Below are 24,737 nucleotides of genomic sequence, written 5' to 3'. Positions count from 1 at the left end.
AGTGTGCCAATGGGTGTAAGGTTTCTAGACATGGGTCACTGATAAAGGAATTCATTCTGAATGCCATATTTGGAGTCAGGAAGGAATTTTCCCCCTAATGTGGGGCAATTACCATCTTCCTTATAGGGGTTTTGCCTTTCTTTGGACTTGAACCTGTGCTTTTTTCAGCCTTATAAACTACAGTGTGTAGCTATATTGCTACAGGATTTAAAAAAGGCTGTCTGCTTAGTTTTTTTTTGTTACAAGAGTCTCTTGACGATAAAATGATCACAGGGTTTCTCAGGAGAATCCAACAGTAAGAGTTCAATTCCCCTGCAGCGCCATTGCACTGTTCTCACAGTCAAATCAATGGAATTTTAAGTTAAGCCGTGGACACAGCTTGTCCTACAGAATGAGAGATGATCTTTGTAACCTCTCTCTGCTCCGGCTAATAGATGAAAGTCGGTATTTGGGGAGGCAACTCTACTGAGTATACTCTAAAAAAAAAAAGTATATAAAATTTGATTTCCCAAACCATTCATTTATATATGACTTACCTGAATATAAAATCTAAATTGGCAAAATAAATCAGTGTTATCTCGGAATGGAATACCTTTAGACACGTTTGCTGCAAAAAAAAGGTCCTGCAATGTCGAGCAATAAATCTACATTTACGTGTTAGTAAAGAGTAAAAATGGTTCTTAGGCTAGACACAGTTCCAGGAAACATTAGGCCAATAATAAAAGTAGTCAATACTGTTTTAATTGTGGTCATAAAGATATTTTTGAACAACGTTGATGTATATATCCGGTATTTTCAGTTTTTCGGGTGCATTCCCACCAAGTTTTAGAGTCACAGTAAATTAAGGCCGCTGTCTCTTCAATGACATAAGTAGTTAATCTCCATATAGATCTACAAGCGCCAACATCAGTGGGTTAAAGCATTAACTCGGTTAAACCAACAGTGTAACAAGCTTTGCACATTGTTATACGAAGCCAGCATTACTTTAACAGGAGTTACTTTAATGCCTGCTACATCTGTATATTAATGGTCTTGCATGGAAAACCAGTTTCTAATGTGAAAGTAATAATAAAAAAATACAACATTGACCCATTATTAAACATGATACAAAAATATCAATGAAACCGTTTTCATACGTAAGAATGTACATATATATCATGCTAAAAGAGCAACACTAATATATTTACTTTTCATAAAAACTTCAAAGAAACTTTTCTGTGGCCAATAAAATCTACTAACAAGCACCATTTATATGTTCTTTATAAAAAAAAAACTCGGGGACGTGACTAAGTGTTTGACTTTAAGAGCTATTCAACATAATTAAATAAAATGCTATACCCATTATAAAAAGTTGTGGAGTTAAAATCTTCCGATAAATACATAGGTACACAATCTGCATTTACAAAGCTTTCAGCTCCACTATTAGTAGAGTTTGACTTGGCAAAAGTCATTTAACATCAGAGTTTTCTCAATTCTCAGAAGCTCGAGCACACATATTTCAAGAATTAGCTCTGCACCAGACTAGACATGTTCTTTTTGATTTTCTTCAAGTCATTTCCTCAGGTCAAGTTCTTTGGTAGTGTGAAAAGAGTTTTAGGAAGCAACAAACATTGTCTGGAAGAAAGTTCTTGTGCTCGTTGTCATCTTATATGTTGCGAGAATGCAGGCCTTCACTTTTTTGTGAATATGTCTTGCAGCCCCACATCAGGTTTTCCTGCCATACTCGCAAGGTGGGTTGTCACACATTGCAGCAAAAACTTTGACCAGTTTTAAGCTTTAGCACAGCGCCCTCTCTTTATACTGACATCATCAAGACCAACACTTCCTGATCGATGTTTCCCTCTTTCTGCCTTAAAGACAATCTGTAAAAGAAAAAAATATCAGACAGTATGTTAGCAAAATGCAGGGGGCAGATGTAGTCTGAAACCGTGGAGACAAATTGATCTGCACGAGAGCTGTATACACACACTGCTTGTATTGGGGTTAAAGTTCTGTTTTACAAGTCCAGTAAAGATTGGCCGTGTGAGCTTCTGTCTTTGCATAATTTACAGTAGATACATAACCTCAAAGTATTACTCCCATAATTTAATGTTCATGTATATTGCTATTTAGCAAAGCAAGGAGCCGTCCCTTTGATGTGAAGTGAGTTGTACCTGCTCACTGATGCAATTGCGACGGAGAGCAGGAAAACAACGAAGAGTTGTTCAAGCGCTGCATTCTCTACAAACAGCTGATCGACGGGGGTGTCAGCAGTTGGACCCCTGCCGATCTGATATCATCAGAATAGGTCATCAATATATAAAAAAGCAGACAACCCCTTTAATACCATTAAGATTGCTGAACATCTGACTGAGACTGGTTGCAACAAATCAAGATCTGGATAAATACATAACCTGCAAACATAAGAAGTAATAACACTAGTTAATGGTTCACTTACATTTCTGACACCTGCCCCCGGCAAAGTTATGTGCGTTTCACCCCATCCATGGCTACTTCCATTTCTTCCCCACACAGCAGGACCATGAACGCCTAATCTTCTTACAAAGACTTGAAGTTTACCAGAACTCTCTCCTGACACTAAATGTCTAAATGACAAGCAGAGGTCTCCAGAATAGGAAAGATGTCCAAGTGGAAGGACCAGTCGCGCTACCTTCCCGGAGGATGCCTTGGGTTCCATGACTGTTAAATATTTTCCCCCTAAACAAGGCAATGATAATTGTCATATATACAAACGAAGAAAAGTTTCAGTAAATTTAAGTTGTCTAAAAAAAACACTTATTATTATGCATTTTATTCCTTTCTTTTATACACTGTATGGCTGAGTTTAGACTAAGACTATGGGGAATGGATTGAATAATCCCTCAGCAATTTAAGAAAAATACCCACAGGTCGTACATTTTCATCCAGACTCCAAATGAAGTCTGTGACTTATGCTAGTTTTTCCATTAATGCACTAGTCTTCTTTAACTTTATTAACTCCCGTGTTATCTGTAAATGAAGCATGCTGCTGGAAATATAATGAAATGGAAATTGGAAACTTGTTATAAATAATTTCAATATAACTTGATTAGTATATAATTTATGAGGTGGCAGTACATAATACATTTGTGGAGAGGAAATGGCAGGGGATCCCTCTAAATGTCTTTATAAATGAATGATTTGATTCCTGAACTTTAAGTTAAAAAACCCTGTTCTGCTGCTGTCAAGTATGAGGCGCTAACAACATATCTGTTCAGCACAGTAACCGTAAAGCCTTCATGATAGCTTCTTGACTATATCTCGCAGACCGTCTATCATTAGAATGAGAGATTAAAAAAATACTAGGTTACATATTTCGTCAGTGGAGCTGTCAGAGTGACATATTTGTGCTGTTAAAAAGTTGGGTATGAAAGAAAAGTCTGTTAAAGTAGGGTTTTTCTCTCTGTTCTTATGACAACTGGGTGGTTAATGGGGCTTAACTAGCAGCTGGCTAAGGAGCTTATGTATATATGGGCTGAGCTCTTCTAACATGGCACCCAGTGGGGGGGAAGAAGCAGGCCGTGCCAAGGCCTGGTGTGTGGTATGAAATGGCATGGTATGAGGGACAAACTACTGCGTAGTTACAGCACGCACTATTGTAAATTGAAGAACTGACTGAAGTGATGCCATGTCAATAATGTACTTTTTGTTTTCTGTAGTACTGCAATAAAAAAAACTATTTTTTGGTATGCTTTTAAATATTTTGTAATATTAAGATGGGCTTTACAATTTCTAACCGTTCTGTTTGTAGAAGGGGCAATAATGTATCTGAAATTGACCATCAAATAGTAAAAATGTCTATAAACAAAGAAGAGTCGGGAAGGGTATAGCTTTACCCGCGATCTCCTAGGGACATGCCCAACCGGTTGTCTGACTATTAGTTATCTATGCTGTTCATGTGATATGGTAAATCCATGATGGAAGTCCAGTGGACAATGCCACAACATTTTACCTGAGTCATCTTTGACCAGTTCCCAATGCAAATCATTTTCTCTGTCTCTAATCCAGCCACATAAGCCATTGTCAAAGTTACAGCTATGGACCAAAACTCCTGCAAAGTAACACGGATATAGTGTTAATGCTGAGGTTGAAAGCTCCAAGATAAAACAGATAATGAGAGTTAGGGCTGCATTAGACCTGGAGATGGTCACGCAGATCATCGCTAACTAGTATTCGTAGGAAAGCTCGTCATTGATGATCTGCTAAAAGTGCCGCCGATTACCTGATGAACGAGCAATCGTAATTTTTAAGCTGGCTAAAAAATAGTTTGCCAGAGGCAGATCGTGCTGTCTAGCAAACAATGATTTTGTATGGGACGAGCAATGGCATTACCGATCGTTCCTCTCCATACTGTGGAGGAGATGATTGCATGTAATAGCAGTGGCCTCCCTCACAGACAAGGGAAGGAACGCTTCAGGTCTAATACAGGCCTCAAACCAGTTAACACATAATGGAAATGCACCAACAACGAACATACAGGCTACATTCAGTCATTCCTCCATACTAACTCCAACTCATCTCTACTACATGTGTAACTGGAGTAAAGCCATATGTTGCATCTTCCAGCGTATTACTAAACCACGTATAAATAGGACATCTGTCAAAATTAGATTGTATAGAAACCTGGCTTAGTGCCAATAATGAATGAGTAATGCCAGTGAGTTAAAGATGACCTCTCTCCTCTCCTGACATGTCCATTTTTTTTCTCTATTGTGCCAGATTGTGTCTTAGACGTTTGGCTCAGTTTCGCAAGCAGCGTTTTGGTGTCCGCCTCCAAAGCGGAATGGAGATAGAACGGAGGTAAACTGATGGATTCTGAGCAGATCCTTTTCCATTCAGAATGCATTAGCGCAAAACTGATCCGTTTTGGACTGCTTGTGAGAGCCCTGAACGGATCTCATAAACGGAAAGCCAAAACGCCAGTGTGAAAGTAGCCTTAGCCACTACTTGCATTCCCCATGTAATACCAATTACGGAGCACCTATTCTATGTACAGTCGTGGCCAAAAGTTTTGAGAATGACACAAATATTTGTTTTCACAAAGTTTGCTGCTAAACTGCTTTTAGATCTTTGTTTCAGTTGTTTCTGTGATGTAGTGAAATATAATTACACGCACTTCATACGTTTCAAAGGCTTCTATCGACAATTACATGACATTTATGCAAAGAGTCAGTATTTGCAGTGTTGGCCCTTCTTTTTTAGGACCTCTGCAATTCGACTGGGCATGCTCTCAATCAACTTCTGGGCCAATTCCTGACTGATAGCAACCCATTCTTTCACAATCACTTCTTGGAGTTTGTCAGAATTAGTGGGTTTTTGTTTGTCCACCCGCCTCTTGAGGATTGACCACAAGTTCTCAATGGGATTAAGATCTGGGGAGCTTCCAGGCCATGGACCCAAAATGTCAACGTTTTGGTCCCTGAGCCACTTAGTTATCACTTTTGCCTTATGGCACGGTGCTCCATCCTGCTGGAAAATGCATTGTTCTTCACCAAACTGTTGTTGGATTGTTGGAAGAAGTTGCTGTTGGAGGGTGTTTTGGTACCATTCTTTATTCATGGCTGTGTTTTTGGGCAAAATTGTGAGTGAGCCCACTTCTTGGATGAGAAGCAACCCCACACAAGAATGGTCTCAGGATGCTTTACTGTTGGCATGACACAGGACTGATGGTAGCGCTCACCTTTTCTTCTCCAGACAAGCCTTTTTCCAGATGCCCCAAACAATCGGAAAGAGGCTTCATCGGAGAATATGACTTTGCCCCAGTCCTCAGCAGTCCATTCACCATACTTTCTGCAGAAGATCAATCTGTCCCTGATGTTTTTTTTGGAGGGAAGTGGCTTCTTTGCTGCCCTTCTTGACACCAGGCCATCTTCCAAAAGTCTTTGCCTCACTGTGCGTGCAGATGCGCTCACACCTGCCTGCTGCCATTCCTGAGCAAGCTCTGCACTGGTGGCACTCCGATCCCGCAGCTGAATCCTCTTTAGGAGACGATCCTGGCGCTTGCAGGACTTTCTTGGACGCCCTGAAGCCTTCTTAACAAGAATTGAACCTCTTTCCTTGAAGTTCTTGATGATCCTATAAATTGTTGATTGAGGTGCAATCTTAGTAGCCACAATATCCTTGCCTGTGAAGCCATTTTTATGCAAAGCAATGATGGCTGCACGCGTTTCTTTGCAGGTCAACATGGTTAACAATGGAAGAACAATGATTTCAAGCATCACCCTCCTTTTAACATGTCAAGTCTGCCATTTTAACCCAATCAGCCTGACATAATAATCTCCAGCCTTGTGCTCGTCAACATTCTCACCTGAGTTAACAAGACGATTACTGAAATTATCTCAGCAGGTCCTTTAATGACAGCAATGAAATGCAGTGGAAAGGTTTTTTTGGGATTAAGTTAATTTTCATGGCAAAGAAGGACTATGCAATTAATCTGATCACTCTTCATAACATTCTGGAGTATATGCAAATTGCTATTATAAAAACTTAAGCAGCAACTTTTCCAATTTCCAATATTTATGTAATTCTCAAAACTTTTGCCCACGACTGTAGTAACATTTGTTTATTATTACTGCTACAAGTTATGAAAGAACTGCTAGCAGTTTGCAAGGGTGGTCCAGATGAGTGTTGCCAGTTGGGAGCGAGTCCCTGCATAGTCAAACCTATATCAGTGCTGCCAATGGCAGATGCAGTGCAAGAACACACTTCAACTGGTAACACTCGACTGGACCTTTATTGCAAACTGCTAGCAATTCATTCATAACTCCTAGAATAATAATAAAGGAATAGAGCCATAAAAATAGATGCTCCAGATTTATCACAGAGCCATAAAAATAGATGCTCCAGATTTAAGACGGATGCAACAACAACCAAAACTGACATGTCAGGAGAGGTGACAGGTCCTCTTTAAGTAATGCCACATTTACAAGTGATGTAAAATATAAGAAAATATGTATATAGAAAACCTGGCACTAAAATGTTTTAATTAATGTATTTTGACAGATGCTAGATTATGAGATGGACATGCAGAGTAAGAGTGTCTGGCCAGGAATAAAAAAAAATGTCAGAACAGCTTTAAAATGTAATACCTTACTGATCACCCACTGCCCCAGGTCTTTACTCCCTGTTCCATCTCAACATGGAAATATGACAGTTGAGCTAATCACTGGCTGAGAGTCACATTTCCTGTGCTGACATGGACCAGGAAGTGGAGGCCATGGTAGGGGACCCGGGAAGTGTAGGAACGGGAGCAGTGGAGGATCGGTGAGGGTTGTATGACCTTTTCCCAGCTGAACAATCACATAAATATAAAAAATGTTTAACCCAATTAAAATATAGTAAGTATATCAATTATCACATCAATCATACTTTTGGTTCACAAGATTCTAGATTATCAGACAATTTTACTACAGGAAACAAACAAAAATTTTTTATTGTTGGACTATTGGATGTTGGATATATCTTTCTGGATATGACATGGGAGGATAAGAAGTTTGAGAATAACTGCATTCATACCTGCTATATTGTGTCTATCATGGGTATTACCCACTATCTTGATTAATTCTTCAAATATACTGTACAGTATTAAAAAATGAAGAAAGAAAAGCCAACTTCACACATACAGTAATATCATGAAAATTACACTTGATTCTACATTCTTACCTGGATCATCATTTTCTTCATATTCATCAGCACTCAGCCCCCTCTCAACATCAAAGTTGAAAAATATCTTATTTTCATGATGTGGAACTGTAATATAAAAAAAGAGGTTTTCTTATAATTCTGGGCTAGATTGGACTAATAAACTCAGGGGTCAAAATAAAAAATAAAATAAAGAAGTACATTGGCATAGTGCTTTAATGATAACCAATAATACATAAAGCTGCATGTATGTGCTGATTTTTAGCTAAAAAAAAAAAAAGAAAGAAACAAAGAAAAATAAAAAACTATCCAGAGCAAACTAAATTCCAGGGGCCCCAAATACCTTGCAGTTGAATCAATTCCATGAACTGTGTTACTGACCAAATATTAAGGAAACTACAGTAATTACTTCACTGTGGTAATGGGAAGTTAACTAGAAAGTTAACATCTGAGCAACTTGGACCAAAGGAGGTTAGAGGACCTTTGTAAGTGTCCGTATAGACACTGAATGTATACAACTTACTTAAAGAGACCTAGAAATGAATGATACAAGTAAACGGGATAAAGTTTTTTTCGGGTTTTATAAGTCTTTAGCATTTTCTGCATGTTTGTGACATAAACAGACTAGTAGAAATCCCCCAGCGAATACAAGAATTATCCACCTGCTGATCTGTTCCATTTTCAACTGGGAAATGACTGAGAGATTATGCAGTGCTTAACCAAGGCGTGGGGCTCCACCATCTTTTGTCCTACTACAGACAGGGTACAGTAGTGAGGCTGCTGCTCCAGCCATTTATCTTACAGCCAGACACAGGCCAGTGAGAGGGAAAAGGAGGTTGACAAAGTAGGATCAACGGAAAGGAGGAAAACAATGTTTTTTGTTCTTTTAATTGTATGACTATATCTTCCCTTATTTTACTTTGACTGCTTGTGTGAGATGATCCTCATGTATTTGCCACTGACAGTAAGTATTCTTAAAGGGAACCTGTCAAAGGGATTTTGGGTATAGAGCTGAGTACATGGGTTGCTAGATGGCCGCTAGCACATCCGCAATACCAAGTCCCCATAGCTCGGTGTGCTTTTATTGTGTAAAAAAACTGATTTGATACATATGCAAATTAACCTGAGATGAGTCAGGGACAGGACTCATCTAAGGTTAATTTGCATATGTATCAAATGGTTTTTTTTACACAATAAAAGCACACAGAGCTATGGGGACTGGGTATTGGGGATGTGCTAGCGGCCATCTAGCAAACCATGTCCTCAGTTCTATACACAAAATCCCGGTGACAGGTTCCCCTTAAAGGGCCATTTCCTATAACAGACTTTACAACTTTTCAAAAAATAACAAATAAAATTAGGTAATGACAGCTTTAGTGGAGAGAGAAATTTAGATCTCAAAAGTAAAAAATAAAGAACTAATGTTCTCATTATTCCTCTAGCACAGAATGTGAGAACATTTTACAAGGTTGTTAATAGAGTCCTATAAGAAGCAAAACTATCTAAACAATTTTGATTGCATTGTGTTCCATGTTACTTAATCTTGGACCTCTTTATTTCACTATGCATAGCAGTAATCCTATATGAGAAGACTCCTCATTCCACCGACACTATGTTTAAGAAAGAATTCTAAAATCAGACATTCTAGACGTGTTCAATTTAATCTGGGAGGTCTGAATGTGAGCACTATGTAGTACTTCTCACCTGCAGGTGCATAGACTGACAGGTGTTCGGGGCCAGAACATGAGGGATTCCCACAATAAGCCTGCAAAAACCCTATCACATAGTTTTCTCAACAACAAAAAAAAGCTGTGATTAATCCTCGTAAAAGAATGTACCCTGTTACATAATGAATGCAGGAATGTTACAGCAGCTCACACCTTGTGTGTGCAAATACAGGTGGAAAGTTGTCAAGTTTAGATATTGCTTTTAACCATTCCTACAATACAACCAAAAAAGTCCTGAGTTACAGGAAGCAATTTTTTGTTCAATTACAAGTAATAAAGGATTTACATATGAGAAGTTTCTAAATTTTGATCAGTTATTTTAAATGTAACAGACACAAAGTTTTGTGGTTTGCAATGTTGTATCTTAAGTCATGTCCCCTTTCTACTAAGCTACACCTCTTGTCGAGCTATAAAACCAAATCAGCTAGGTGCAGTGGAATTTTTGTTTTGGCACGTTTGCTTCATACATAGGTGTAATACTTTAAGGCTCCAAATTTCGGCACATTTTACGACAAGGTCTAAGTGCATTTACATTAGTAAATTTGCTCCAAAGTAATCTTCTACGAGCACTTAAAGTATAGAGCTTAATCGCTTAACCACCAAACTGTTTTACCTGAGTTCTGCTCTGACTTTGAAAAAAAAGACCTAACAGCAGAAATTAGGCAGCTGGTGGAAGGACTGGATTATCCCTTAATATTTCAGACTTTGAAACAGTTACAGATGTGAGCCGGCTGTGATCTTAGCCAGAATGGAGGAGGGGGAGCTATTGGGGAACGTGCTGACAGAGAAGAGACAGAGATCCTCTCTCCCTGTATAACAGTATATTATCCCAGGGGAGGGTAACATGGACTACTATGCATGTTATCTGCCCCATCTCCTCCATCAATCAGAGAACATACTTCCTCTCTGATGGTCACATATGGGGGTCTTTTTTTCCAGGAAAGGAAAGCGAAGATGACTGCTCATCAATCTAATCCCCATTTTGCACCTAATTAGGTCGTTTATTGATGCCATTTCTCATTATCAGATTATAGAGTTAAGTAAGTCACATCAAACTCTTGCCCCGACAGACACAAACATTAATAAAGTTTCCATTTTACACTCTCGCTATCCAATCTTTACTATACAACACGTGGACCACTTCTCTAGCCATACCTGTTACATGCTACAGTAATAGTGATAATTATTATCACTAGAGAGAAATCTAATATATTTTCTTCTTTTCATATATCTAATAAAAAGATTTCTGAGAGTCAGAAAAGTCATTTTGGCTCACTGAAGAAACGCAATTTGTAGTAAACAAATGGTACTGCACTTATGACAGGAAGGTGCTCGCAGAAGGACTTTTAAGTACATAAATCATGCAGAAAATCCATGGCACACTTCTTAAAATGCACAATAGGTGGGATCTTATTTTATGAAATCAAAGCAGATGATCTACACTATGTAAAAGAAAATAAATGTCCATTCCAATTCAGCATCAAGACCTAAAGGGAAACTCCAGATTTAATTGTGCAATGTTTCTTTTGGTCTATAGTGTAAGAGCTTTGTCAAGCCGAATCTGAATGAAGGCATATGGGATGAAGACATGCCTTCATCTAGATTTTCTGGCACCCGTAACCCCACCCCATCAGCCATTCCCCCATTCACTAAAGTGAGAGCTAAGCTGCAGTACCGAGAACGACCACTACACAGAGTTGTGCTTCCTGTTTCATTCAAGTGCTAGTTTTTAGCGCCGGGGGCTGCAGGGAACAGCTGATCAGTGGTGGTGCGGGGTGTCATACCCTGACCATTTGGATATGGCTGTTTGGTTCTCGGCTGAGTTCCTGGTGCTACCTAAGCTTCACTGAAGATAAGTGTTTTCGTTCCCTTTTGTATTTGTTTTTATATATGTGTGTGTTGCCTTTCCCTGTTATTTGTCATTAGGCCTGAGGGACACTCCTGTTCATCCTTCCCTGTTCTGTCCTGACATTAGTTCCAGGGTCCTATAGGGTGAGATAGGATTCTAGGTATCTGGTGTATGAACCAGCCTACCTCTGGGCCTGTTCATACTGGTAGTCTGTCAGGACTGGAGTTAGGGTTTTCTCTAGGAGGTGTCCATCTTCCTTCCCTAGTTTCCAGGCCTTATTCCGGTATCCCCTTTCCCTCCTATGCCCGGTGTGGTGTTTTCCTCCCACACACGAGCGTGACAGTTGTAGTAATATTAGGCTTAAGCCTGTACAAGGCTTCCAGGCCTATTACTGGCATATTCCAATGCTGGCCTGCAGGTGGCAGCACTGCATTGGAATATACTGAATTCTGTAATGGATAAAAAAAAATCCATTGAAGATTACAAATTGCAATCTGATGATTGCATGTTATAGTCACCTAGGCTGACTATAAACCATCCCAAAAAAATAAACATCACATGCATCAACATGTCCGCAAATGCCCAAACTATTAAAATGTATTTATCTCGTATGGAAAATGCATAATTTGTTCAATATGAAAACATTCTCTGCAATCGTACAGATCCAGAAAATGAAGGGAACTCTTTAAAAACAAAACCTATTAAACAGTGGTGGAATATAGTTATAGGACAACCAGCTATTTAATATTTAATTGGTTCTCAAACCTAAACCACATGATGAAGGTATAAAACATGCTCAAAACCAAAATTGCGGTTCAAAGTTTCTGAGGCTCACTTAAGACTGAAGTATGAATTATTTTGTCTGCCTACCCTCACAGCAATAGTATCCTGTTATTTTCTCCCTTTTATGTTAGAACTGTTTTGCCTTTTGTATGTCTTTTTATTTTGTCTCCTTTTAGATATTTTGGTAAGCATTGTACCTTTTAGTTTTAAAGCTTACCAACTTTAAAGGGGTTGTGTTACTTCAGCAGAAAAAGTTAATACAAGGCACTTACTAATGCATTGTCATTATCCATATAGCCTCCTTTGCTGGCTTCATCCTTTTTTCCATTATATTATACACTGCCCGTTTCCATGGTTATGACCACCCTGCAATGCACATCAACGACCACGTCCACCGCTGCTGGATTGCAGGGTGGTTGTAACCATGGATATGAGCAGTGTATAATGTGATTGAAAAATGAATCCCAACAACAAAGGAGGCAATATGGACAATCACAATACATTAGTAAGTGGCTTGTATTAACTTTCTGTACATGATTAATGCCATTTGCTGAAGTGAGACAACCCCTTTAATTTTCAGTCCTCGCAGCTCCAATAACTCACAACTTTTCAAAAAGTGTTTGATGTCTGAAAGCAGTGTGTGTCCTAGTGTACCTGGGTGAACGGATCTCGTTGGCCATAGTATTGGGTGGTGATAACAAGTATTTGGGGTGCATGGACTGTGCTTGGAGTAAGATTTATGCGTAATTTGCAGCCTGACTGGAAGGTAAGTGCAAAACAGAGAAGAGATAGATCAATGTCTTGCAGTCCCTCCAAGGTCACGTGAGTATGTACTGTACATGACACTATACATTGCCAATCTCAAGAAAAAAGATTGCATAATTGATGCTGAGTACACAAATACATAGCAAGTTTGAAATTACCTAGCAATCAACATTTTTCACCCTCTTATGATCGTATTTCTATAAAGATCTATGTAAGAAGTTTTGGCTGGCACATGTAATGAGAAAACTGCACATGTAATCACCTATATAGTAAATTGTAATTTTAAAGACAGAATGTTTATTTCCTTTAATCCTTGGAGATAATTCCTAAGAAATAAGGACGTGGATACAAAAAGGGCTAAAAATGCAGATCTCAGAAAAACATCCTTCATGCCGCTAGAAGAAATGTGGGTACAACAAATTGCTCATTTTACCAACATGAAATATTACTCTCACTGACAAGGAATCAATGTTCCCATCTGCTGTCCAAATACCAAACACATTGATTTAGATCAGCCTTGAACCTATAACAGAAAAACACAAAGTTGTTGATAACCATGCCCTTGAATGCTCACAGGACTGCAGCACATTGAAATTTACTGCACAACTAGTGCTTTTATAGTATACATTTGTAATATATGACAATTCACCAGAATATGTTCAATTGTATTGGCCAGTAAGACTCTATCAGCTATTAACTATGCGCATCAATGCAGAAAACTAGGAATCATGGTCAGTAGAACTGCACTGAGTTGGAGAATAGCAGGTTTCCAGCAAGGAGTCACTGGAGATGTTCTACGTCCTACAAGTCACTTACGACATTTTTATTAATCATGAGACCCCTAAATCCAGTTTCTAGCTCAGTAGCATACGCCATACCATTATGAGTATAGGTACACCCCTTACCCCTCTATGACTATTGTGTAAATAAAACAAGCTACCCTTATTTTTCACCCTATAAGACGCACCTAGGATTTAGAGGAGGGAAATAAGAAAAAAATATTTTTCAGCAGACCTCAGCTCAGAGCCCCAATTAGACCCCCAATGTTAATCAGACATCAGCTTAGAGCCCCAATCAGACCCCCAATGTTAATCAGACCTCACGTCAGAGCCTCAATCAGACCCCTAATGATAGTCAGACCTCAGCTCAGACCTTCAAAGTTCATAAGAACCCCAATCAGACCTCAGATCACAGCCCCAATGTGAATATGACCCCCAAGCAGACCACAGATCAGAACCCCAATGTGAATGACCCCCCTAAGCAGACCTCAGATCAGAGCCCAATGTGAATGAGACCACAAGCAGACCTTAGATCAGAGCCCAATGTGAATGACCCCCAAGCAGACCTCAGATCAGACCCCCAGTCTCAGAGAAAACATTAAAAAACTATTGCCAATTAAATTACCTCTCCTGCTCCAGACACCACAGCTCCTCACATCCACATTCTTCTAGTTCAGCCTGCCACGGGCTGTGCTGTGACCCAATGTCCTAACGCTGTGCGCAGTCACAGCACAATGAGCGGCCGAGGACCAGGAAGTGGTGAGTACAGAGTCCGGGGAGTGCTGCATTAACCGCTTCCCGGTCCTCCTGTACTAATGAGTGCTTCTATAATGGTTAGTATTCGCCCATAAGACACACTGACATTTCCCCCCTACTTTGGAGGGAAAAAAGTGTGTCACCTGGTGAGATGCCTCAAGGCGGAGAATGGAGTGGTGGCCGTATTCACACGTCCATCTATTCACTTCTATGGGAGCCAGCCAAACAACTGTTACTCCCCATTCTCTGCCCAAATGTGCCAGTAGCTGGCTCACCAGGTGGAAGAGGGTCCAATGGACAATGTTCTGGATACGTATGAGACCTTTCTCTATCAGACATTTATGGCATACCTATGACTATGCCACAAATGTGTAAATTGGGAATACCCCTTTAACTCTGCTTTCTGCCAAATGTATAGATATTTATAGGTGTAAAGATTGCCTTTGCCAACAGATAAGATGTTTTGCTAGGGCAGCACCGTGGCTCAGTGGTTAGCACTGGTGCCTTGCTGTGCTTGGGTCCTAGTTTTGAATCCAGCCAAGGACAACATCTGTATGGAGTTTCTATGTTCTCCCCATGTTTGCGTGGGTTTCCTCCGGGTACTCTGAGTTCCTCACACACTCCAAAGACATACTGATACGGAATTGATAGTGAGCTTCATTGCAGAAACTGTCAACGTTATATAGGTGAGTAAAATTAATATTGTGCAATTGCAATACCACACTTTGGGGCAAATTCACTACTTTCGACAGTGTAAAATTTAATTTAAAGATGCGCCAAATTTATAAAGTTCTACAAATTACCCCTGCAGCATAACAGCATCTTGTATGGTGAATGCAGTCAACAAGCAGTGATAGATAGAGGGAAATATATAAATATACTGGTAAGTCATGCTGTGACGGAAAGTATCTGACAAGTCACTGGCAGCAGATAGCTAACCACATGCAGGCAAGTTCCCAAATTTTTATAGCAATGTGTATTCTCAAGAAATTCTCATTTTGGATTTAGACTTGGATTATAAACAAGAAATTCTAAAGTATCCGAGCAAAGTACAAGTCATTTTGGAAGAAGATCGACCTCCAGAAAGTAATACCGGTATTAGCTGTTATTTTTAAATAATGCTGATACTGAAGGAAACTAGTTTTTGGCTTAAAAAATTGCAGTAAAAATCAGTAAGCAAAGATTATGCTAGCAGGTAATTAATCCTAGGTACACCAGTCAGTAATTCTTTCACGCCATAACTAAGACAAATTACTTGAATCCCTGTAGTTTCTATAAGGGTACTGCCAAATTCTGCTAAATTGCTACATGAAGATGCACTGCTCCTGGACACTACAGAGTCATGGATGCCAATCGACCTACTAGATGCCCAATTAGCATAGAGGGCATGCTTTCTTGCAGTAATTGTTTAGTTCAGGCATCTGGTAACTATTTAAGGTTAAGCAGATTCTTCCAGGTTCCAAAACTAGGAAAAATTATTAATATCATATATTTGGACTGCCTGTAAGTTGGTTTTATAGAAACGAAATAAAATACAATAGCAGAGTAAATTCCCATAGACCACTTGACATTTACAGAAAGCTAAATTTGTTATAATATAGTTCATATTGCTAGCTTCACATTGTTTATCACATCGCTTTCTATTTAACACAGAATCCATGCTTGACTTAAGCCCCCATAGCCAGCAGCAGATGCCCTTATCAACACCCTCCTGCTCTTCTTCTAGACATTACCCTTCAATAGTTTGGTATTTTGTTTTGGATTTTTGGAGTCCATTCAAAAGCTAAGAGATTGAGATTGAAGTCAACTCATTTCCTGACCTGAAAGGCAAACATTTGAGGCAAAGTAAAACCAAAAATATTTGAATGCCTTTAAAAGCAAATATCAGCTACAACAAAGTCAGTCACCTAAATCTTATTAGAACATCTCCCCTAAAACTAGGAACAAAAACACAAGAACTGTTCATTTCTGGAGTGAACCTCAACATTAAAAGGGTTGTCCATGATTAGAAAAACAAGGCTGCATTCCAAAACCCGCACCAAACCTGTTCAGAGGCTGTAAATCACTGAAGTGAACCCACGGAAGGATTTGCTGACTTTGAGGGTCAGGAAAAGAAAGACAGAAATAAACTTTTACCTTCCTACAAAACATAAGTAACTTTTACTTTGAAAAAACTAACTTTCACCTCAAGGTGGAAGAGTAAGATTCCCGCAAAAATCGAATGCATTTACATTGTATAGTCAAGAATTCAACCACTGTTCATTGTTATTCAGGTTATACATTTTCCTCAAGCCACCTTTGGTCACAGTCTAGTAAGGTTTACTCTGCAATGTTACGCAATTCAATAAGTTCCCTACTACTGTAGCCTGCAATAATAATTAATAAAAGGAGGCTGAATGGCCTGTGAAGCAATCTAGCTCAAGGCTGAATGAGAATGGCATTTCTGGTATGTTCCAAGTGAAACTGGCAAACCACCAGTGAAGTGTCTATTAATGTTCTATTTAAAATTGGCTTTTTCTGATGCTCTAAACATTTGCCCTATCGTATTGCATTTAACTCTGTTTTAAATTAAAGGTATTTATTATTTTCTCCTCTTTCTTCCTCTATCTCTCGTTCGCTCAATCTTCTATTCAGCTGTTATTAATTACCGTATACTATTATGTGTAAACCGTTGTCCTATAATGTCAGAGGTTTCAACTTGCCTAAAAAAAGGAAATCAGCATTGGAATATTACAAGAAATATTCACTTAGATTTATTGTTTCTATAGGAAACAATGTTTTCAAAAGAGTCATCTCCCAAATTCATGAACAGTATGTATAATCATTGCGTTTGTATCTCAGCCTCCAGGAAACATAGGGGTTAGGTGATAGTGTTTAAGAATGAGTTCCCTGGGCAGATTGTGGATTCATTTAGGGATGGACAGAGGAGATATATCACTGTTTTGATTGATTTGTTTGGGTTCAGCATCTGCATGGTGAATTTGTATGCACCTCCTGAGGAGGCGTTTGGTACATTCAGATTGGTATGTAGACCGTTGAGCATGTTAAGCTTTAATAAAATAATCCAGGCAGAGGATTTTAATTATACATTTTATTCAGGGATGGACAGGTGTAATTTGGGGAATGGTAAATTGTGTCACAGAAGCAGAGAGAGGAGTTTAGGTGATCTTTTAAATGAGGTTAGATTAGTAGATTCATGGAGGGAATGTAATGGGATTTATAGTGGGTATATGTAATTTTCTCCCATGGATAGAAGTTATTCTAGAATTTATATGATTTATTAGACTCCTTCTGCTATTAACAGTTAGTATATTCTAGCCACTTGCTGTATGCCTGGTTAGACCATGATGTATAATAGTCCTAGTTGCTTTGAATCTGAATCCAGTAGGAAGAGGGATAAAATACTGGAGATTAAATTAGACTTTGATAATTGATTGAGTGATTATGAAGCAATAAAAGGAAGATATTAAAGCATACCTGAGTTTTCAGAAAAGTTTGCATAATGGCTGTGCTTCTTTGTACAATAATAACTGTTCCGGAACAGATATTTTTTTGGGCTTCCCTAATGTCTTCCTCAGCCTAATTATTCCCTGTTTCAAAAGGCATAGGTAGATGCATTTCTCTCACAAACAGGGGACGTCTCCCTTCTGTGGAATCTGCCAGTACTGTACTGCTGTGACATCCTTTCTGTTACTTCCCACTATGTTTGTTTTGAACTCTGGAGCTCACAGGACAGATAAGGAGGGGAAAATCACACTTACAGACACACAGAATGTTCCGATAATCTTCAAAAGCTGCATTGAAGCAGTTCTTTTATCAGGCTCAGTATCTTAGGAAGCTCTGACACAACTACATTTTTCTTGACAACAGGCAGTGGCCTGCAGATTAGGTGGAAATGAGACCCTAGTGGCCATGACTTTACAGCTTTTTCTCAGGTGGATGCAGTCACATTTTTAAATGAAGTGATTGACAAATGTGCTAGTTACACCATTGTCTATGAAATGTAATTGTGTGAAAGTACTGTGACTCTTTAAATTATTTTTTGAATTGGATATGACAAATGAAGAAGATTTAGTAACAATTTGGTTAACACACAAGACCTTTATTAGGGGGACTGTTTTGAAACTAGCTGCAAGAAGGAAAAGGGAGAGAGAGAAAAGGAGTAAGAAGTGGTTTAGAGGCCAGATTGGAAAAAATGGTTAGAGAGAATCAAGGTCCTCTTCACATTTCCCATGGAAACAAATTATGGATATAAAGTCTCAATTAATTATAACAGTTTCTGAAAAAGTGGAAAAAACAATTAGGTGGATGAAAGTGAGGTATCATAAATATGAAGTAAATATGCAAATAGATAGGCCTTTGGCGAGATTATTAAGAAAAATAATAATGTGACATTTAAAATTAGAGATTCCTCAGGGGCATGTGCGTCAAATCCAGATATAACATATAGGGAGTTTCATAGATATTATTAAAAGCTTTACAGTGATCTGGGAGAGGTAAGGCTTAATAGAGTGAAGGGGTTTCTGTATGGATTACCCCTGCCTAGGATTGAAAAGGAGAAATTGGAAAGGTTGAATAAGGAGCTCACAGAGGAAGAAGTCTTGCATCATATTAAGAAATAAAAATTAGGTAAGGCTCCAAGCCAGGATGGGTTTTCGGCTGGTTATTTTAAGAAATTTAAGAAATTATTATTACCATATTTGATTATTCTTTAAAACATTTTCATGAGGGGTGGGGAGATAACTAAAGAATTGTATAGGCTATGATTAAATTTATCCCAAAATAGGCAAACGATCGTACTAATGTTAAGAACTTTAAGCCAATTTATTTACTGAATAGACAGTATTTTCTGCCCTATAAGACACACTTTTTTCCCCCCAAAGTGGAGGAAAATGTCACTGCGTCTTATGGGGCAAATACTAATGAGCGCTTCCATTATGAAAGTGCTCATTAGTACCGGAGGACTGGGAAGTGGTGAAGGCTCTGTACTCTGCTTCCTGGTTCTCTGCAGTTGGCGTCTGGAGCAGATGGGGTAAGTGTTTTATTTTATTTGTTCTGTGGCATGGGGGCTGATAAATGGCATGGGGGCTGATTGATATAAGGCATGGGGGCTGATAAATGGCATGGGAGCTGATAAATAGCATGGGGCGGATTGATATAAGGCATGGGGGGCTGATATGAGGCATGGGGGCTGATCTGAGGCATGGGGGGCTGATCTGAGGCATAGGGGCTGATCTGAGGCATGGGGGGCTGATATGAGGCATGGGGGGCTGATATGAGGCATGGGGTCTCATCTGAGGTCTGGTCCTATTAACAGTGGGGGTCTGATCTGAGGTCTGATTGAGGGTCTTACTAACATTGGGGGTCTGATTGGGGCTGTGAGCTGAGGTCTGTTTAACCACCTCAGCCCCCAGTGCTTAAACACCCTGAAAGACCAGGCCACTTTTTACACTTCTGACCTACCCTACTTTCACCGTTTATTGCTCGGTCATGCAACTTACCACCCAAATGAATTTTACCTCCTTTTCTTCTCACTAATAGAGCTTTCATTTGGTGGTATTTCATTGCTGCTGACATTTTTACTTTTTTTGTTATTAATCGAAATTTAACGATTTTTTTGCAAAAAAATGACATTTTTCACTTTCAGTTGTAAAATTTTGCAAAAAAAACGACATCCATATATAAATTTTGCTCTAAATTTATTGTTCTACATGTCTTTGATTAAAAAAAAATGTTTGGGTAAAAAAAAAATGGTTTGGGTAAAAGTTATAGCGTTTACAAACTATGGTACAAAAATGTGAATTTCCGCTTTTTGAAGCAGCTCTGACTTTCTGAGCACCTGTCATGTTTCCTGAGGTTCTACAATGGCCAGACAGTACAAACACCCCACAAATGACCCCATTTCGGAAAATACACACCCTAAGGTATTCGCTGATGGGCATAGTGAGTTCATAGAACTTTTTATTTTTTGTCACAAGTTAGCGGAAAATGATGATTTTTTTCTTTTTTTTTTTTTTTCTTACAAAGTCTCATATTCCACTAACTTGTGACAAAAAATAAAAACTTCCATGAACTCACTATGCCCATCACGAAATACCTTGGGGTCTCTTCTTTCCAAAATGGGGTCACTTGTGGGGTAGTTATACTGCCCTGGCATTCTAGGGGCCCAAATGTGTGGTAAGGAGTTTGAAATCAAATTCTGTAAAAAATGACGAGTGAAATCCGAAAGGTGCTCTTTGGAATGTGGGCCCCTTTGCCCACCTAGGCTGCAAAAAAGTGTCACACATCTGGTATCTCCGTATTCAGTAGAAGTTGGGGAATGTGTTTTGGGGTGTCTTTTTACATATACCCATGCTGGGTGAGATAAATATCTTGGTCAAATGCCAACTTTGTATAAAAAAATGGGAAAAGTTGTCTTTTGCCAAGATATTTCTCTCACCCAGCATGGGTATATGTAAAAAGACACCCCAAAACACATTCCCCACCTTCTCCTGAGTACGGAGATACCAGATGTGTGACACTTTTTTGCAGCCTAGATGGGCAAAGGGGCCCACATTCCAAAGAGCACCTTTCGAATTTCACTCGTCATTTTTTACAGAATTTGATTTCAAACTCCTTACCACACATTTGGGCCCCTAGAATGCCAGGGCAGTATAACTACCCCACAAGTGACCCCATTTTGGAAAGAAGAGACCCCAGGGTATTCGCTGATGGGCATAGTGAGTTCATGGAAGTTTTTATTTTTTGTCACAAGTTAGTGGAATATGAGACTTTGTATGAAAAAAAAAAAAAAAAAAAAAATCATCATTTTCCACTAACTTGTGACAAAAAATAAAAAATTCTAGGAACTCGCCATGCCCCTCACGGAATACCTTGGGGTGTCTTCTTTCCAAAATGGGGTCACTTGTGGGGTAGTTATACTGCCCTGGCATTTTCCAGGGGCCCTAATGTGTGGTAAGTAGGTAAATGACCAGTGAAATCCGAAAGGTGCTCTTTGGAATGTGGGCCCCTTTGCCCACCTAGGCTGCAAAAAAGTGTCACACATCTGGTATCGCCGTATTCAGGAGACGTTGGGGAATGTGTTTTGGGGTGTCTTTTTACATATACCCATGCTGGGTGAGATAAATATCTTGGTCAAATGCCAACTTTGTATAAAAAAATGGGAAAAGTTGTCTTTTGCCAAGATATTTCTCTCACCCAGCATGGGTATATGTAAAATGACACCCCAAAACACATTCTCCACCTTCTCCTGAGTACGGAGATACCAGATGTGTGACACTTTTTTGCAGCCTAGGTGGGCAAAGGGGCCCATATTCCAAAGAGCACCTTTCGGATTTCACTCGTCATTTTTTACAGAATTTGATTTCAAACTCCTTACCACACATTTGGGCCCCTAGAATGCCAGGGCAGTATAACTACCCCACAAGTGACCCCATTTTGGAAAGAAGAGACCCCAAGGTATTCGCTGATGGGCATAGTGAGTTCATGGAAGTTTTTATTTTTTGTCACAAGTTAGTGGAATATGAGACTTTGTATGAAAAAAAAAAAAATCATCATTTTCCACTAACTTGTGACAAAAAATAAAAAATTCTAGGAACTCGCCATGCCCCTCACGGAATACCTTGGGGTGTCTTCTTTCCAAAATGGGGTCACTTGTGGGGTAGTTATACTGCCCTGGCATTTTCCAGGGGCCCTAATGTGTGGTAAGTAGGTAAATGACCTGTGAAATCCTAAAGGTGCTCTTTGGAATGTGGGCCCCTTTGCCCACCTAGGCTGCAAAAAAGTGTCACACATCTGGTATCGCCGTATTCAGGAGACGTTGGGGAATGTGTTTTGGGGTGTCTTTTTACATATACCCATGCTGGGTGAGAGAAATATCTTGGCAAAAGACAACTTTTTCCATTTTTTTATACAAAGTTGGCATTTGACCAAGATATTTATCTCACCCAGCATGGGTATATGTAAAATGACACCCCAAAACACATTCCCCAACTTCTCCTGAGTACGGCGATACCAGATGTGTGACACTTTTTTGCAGCCTAGATGCGCAAAGGGGCCCAAATTCCTTTTAGGAGGGCATTTTTAGACATTTGGATACCAGACTTCTTCTCACGCTTTGGGGCCCCTAGAATGCCAGGGCAGTATAAATACCCCACATGTGACCCCATTTTGGAAAGAAGACACCCCAAGGTATTCAATGAGGGGCATGGCGAGTTCATAGAAATTTTTTTTTTTTGGCACAAGTTAGCGGAAATTGATATTTTTTATTTTTTTCTCACATAGTCTCCCGTTCCGCTAACTTGGGACAAAAATTTCAATCTTTCATGGACTCAATATGCCCCTCACGGAATACCTGGGGGTGTCTTCTTTCCGAAATGGGGTCACATGTGGGGTATTTATACTGCCCTGGCATTCTAGGGGCCCTAAAGCGTGAGAAGAAGTCTGGAATATAAATGTCTAAAAAATTTTACGCATTTGGATTCCGTGAGGGGTATGGTGAGTTCATGTGAGATTTTATTTTTTGTCACAAGTTAGTGGAATATGTGACTTTGTAAGAAAAAAAAAAAAATTCCGCTAACTTGGGCCAAAAAAAAGACTGAATGCAGCCTTACAGAGGGGGGGGGGGATCAATGACAGGGGGGTGATCAATGACAGGGGGGGTGATCAATGACAGGGGGGTGATCAGGGAGTCTATATGGGGTGATCACCCAACTGTCATTGATCACCCCCCTGTAAGGCTGCATTCAGACGTCCGTATGATTTTTACGGATCCGATCAGTCTATCAGTGGATCCGTAAAAATCATGCGGACATCTGAATGGAGCTTTACAGGGGGGTGATCAATGACAGAGGGGTAATCAATGACAGGGGGGTGATCAGGGAGTCTATATGGGGTGATCACCACAGTCATTGATCACTCCCCTGTAAGGCTGCATTCAGACGTCCGTATGATTTTTACGGATCCGATCAGTCTATCAGTGGATCCGTAAAAATCATGCGGACATCTGAATGGAGCTTTACAGGGGGGTGATCAATGACAGAGGGGTAATCAATGACAGGGGGGTGATCAGGGAGTCTATATGGGGTGATCACCACAGTCATTGATCACTCCCCTGTAAGGCTGCATTCAGACGTCCGTATGATTTTTACGGATCCGATCAGTCTATCAGTGGATCCGTAAAAATCATGCGGACATCTGAATGGAGCTTTACAGGGGGGTGATCAATGACAGGGGGGTAATCAATGACAGGGGGGTGATCAGGGAGTCTATATGGGGTGATCACCACAGTCATTGATCACTCCCCTGTAAGGCTCCATTCAGACGTCTGTATGATTTTTACGGATCCGATCAGTCTATCAGTGGATCCGTAAAAATCATGCGGACATCTGAATGGAGCTTTACAGGGGGGTGATCAATGACAGAGGGGTAATCAATGACAGGGGGGTGATCAGGGAGTCTATATGGGGTGATCACCACAGTCATTGATCACTCCCCTGTAAGGCTGCATTCAGACGTCCGTATGATTTTTACGGATCCGATCAGTCTATCAGTGGATCCGTAAAAATCATGCGGACATCTGAATGGAGCTTTACAGGGGGGTGATCAATGACAGGGGGGTGATCAGGGAGTCTATATGGGGTGATCACCTCCGTCATTTATCACTCCCCTGTAAGGCTGCATTCAGACGTCCGTATGATTTTTACGGATCCGATCAGTCTATCAGTGGATCCGTAAAAATCATGCGGACATCTGAATGGAGCTTTACAGGGGGTTGATCAATGACAGGGGGGTAATCAATGACAGGGGGGTGATCAGGGAGTCTATATGGGGTGATCAGGGGTGATCAAGGGCTAATAAGGGGTTAATAAGTGACGGGGGGGGGGGGGTGTAGTGTAGTGGTGCTTGGTGCAACATATTACTGAGCTGCCTGTGTCCTCTGGTGGTCGATCCAAACAAAGGGGACCACCAGAGGACCAGGTAGCAGGTATATTAGACGCTGTTATCAAAACAGCGTCTAATATACCTGTTAGGGGTTAAAAAAATCACATCTCCAGCCTGCCAGCGAACGATCGCCGCTGGCAGGCTGGAGATCCACTCGCTTACCTTCCGATCCTGTGAACGCGCGCGCCTGTGTGCGCGCGTTCACAGGAAATCTCGCGTCTCGCGAGAGGACGCACCGGCGCGTCCACCCAGAACAACAGGACCGCCGCAAAGACGCAATCCTGCGTACGGCGGTCCTGAGGTGGTTAAAGGGAATCTGTCACCTATTTTGACCATATAAAACCGTTAACATAGCAATGTGCAATAAAGTACCTTCTTACCTACATGTGTCTTCTTTCTTTTATTCAACTTTTCATTCTTATTAAAAAGCGATTTTTCTGATATGCAAATGAGGTCTCAAGGTGCCCAGAGGGGCGT

The 24,737-nt window shown here is 40.0% G+C and overlaps 1 protein-coding gene across 5 annotated transcripts in view; it reads right to left on the bottom strand.

Moving 5' to 3' along the window:
* Positions 1-229: 229 nt before the first annotated feature.
* NPNT (nephronectin) overlaps positions 230-24,737 on the bottom strand; it is a 118,135-nt gene continuing 93,627 nt past the window's right edge. For all 5 annotated transcript variants that reach the window (XM_040418251.1, XM_040418254.1, XM_040418253.1 and 2 more), the window contains 4 exons: positions 7,681-7,767; positions 3,971-4,069; positions 2,438-2,697; positions 230-1,862 (listed from right to left, as the gene is read on the bottom strand). In XM_040418251.1, the coding sequence (XP_040274185.1) occupies positions 1,770-1,862; positions 2,438-2,697; positions 3,971-4,069; positions 7,681-7,767 (539 nt within the window). In that variant the 3' untranslated portion in view covers positions 230-1,769. The remainder of the gene's footprint in view (positions 1,863-2,437; positions 2,698-3,970; positions 4,070-7,680; positions 7,768-24,737) is intronic.

Source organism: Bufo bufo, chromosome 2, assembly GCF_905171765.1.
Source record: "Bufo bufo chromosome 2, aBufBuf1.1, whole genome shotgun sequence".
Classification (NCBI taxonomy): Eukaryota; Metazoa; Chordata; class Amphibia; order Anura; family Bufonidae; genus Bufo; species Bufo bufo.
Note: the sequence above shows the minus strand (reverse complement) of the source record. Positions and strands in the feature narration are given on the sequence as shown.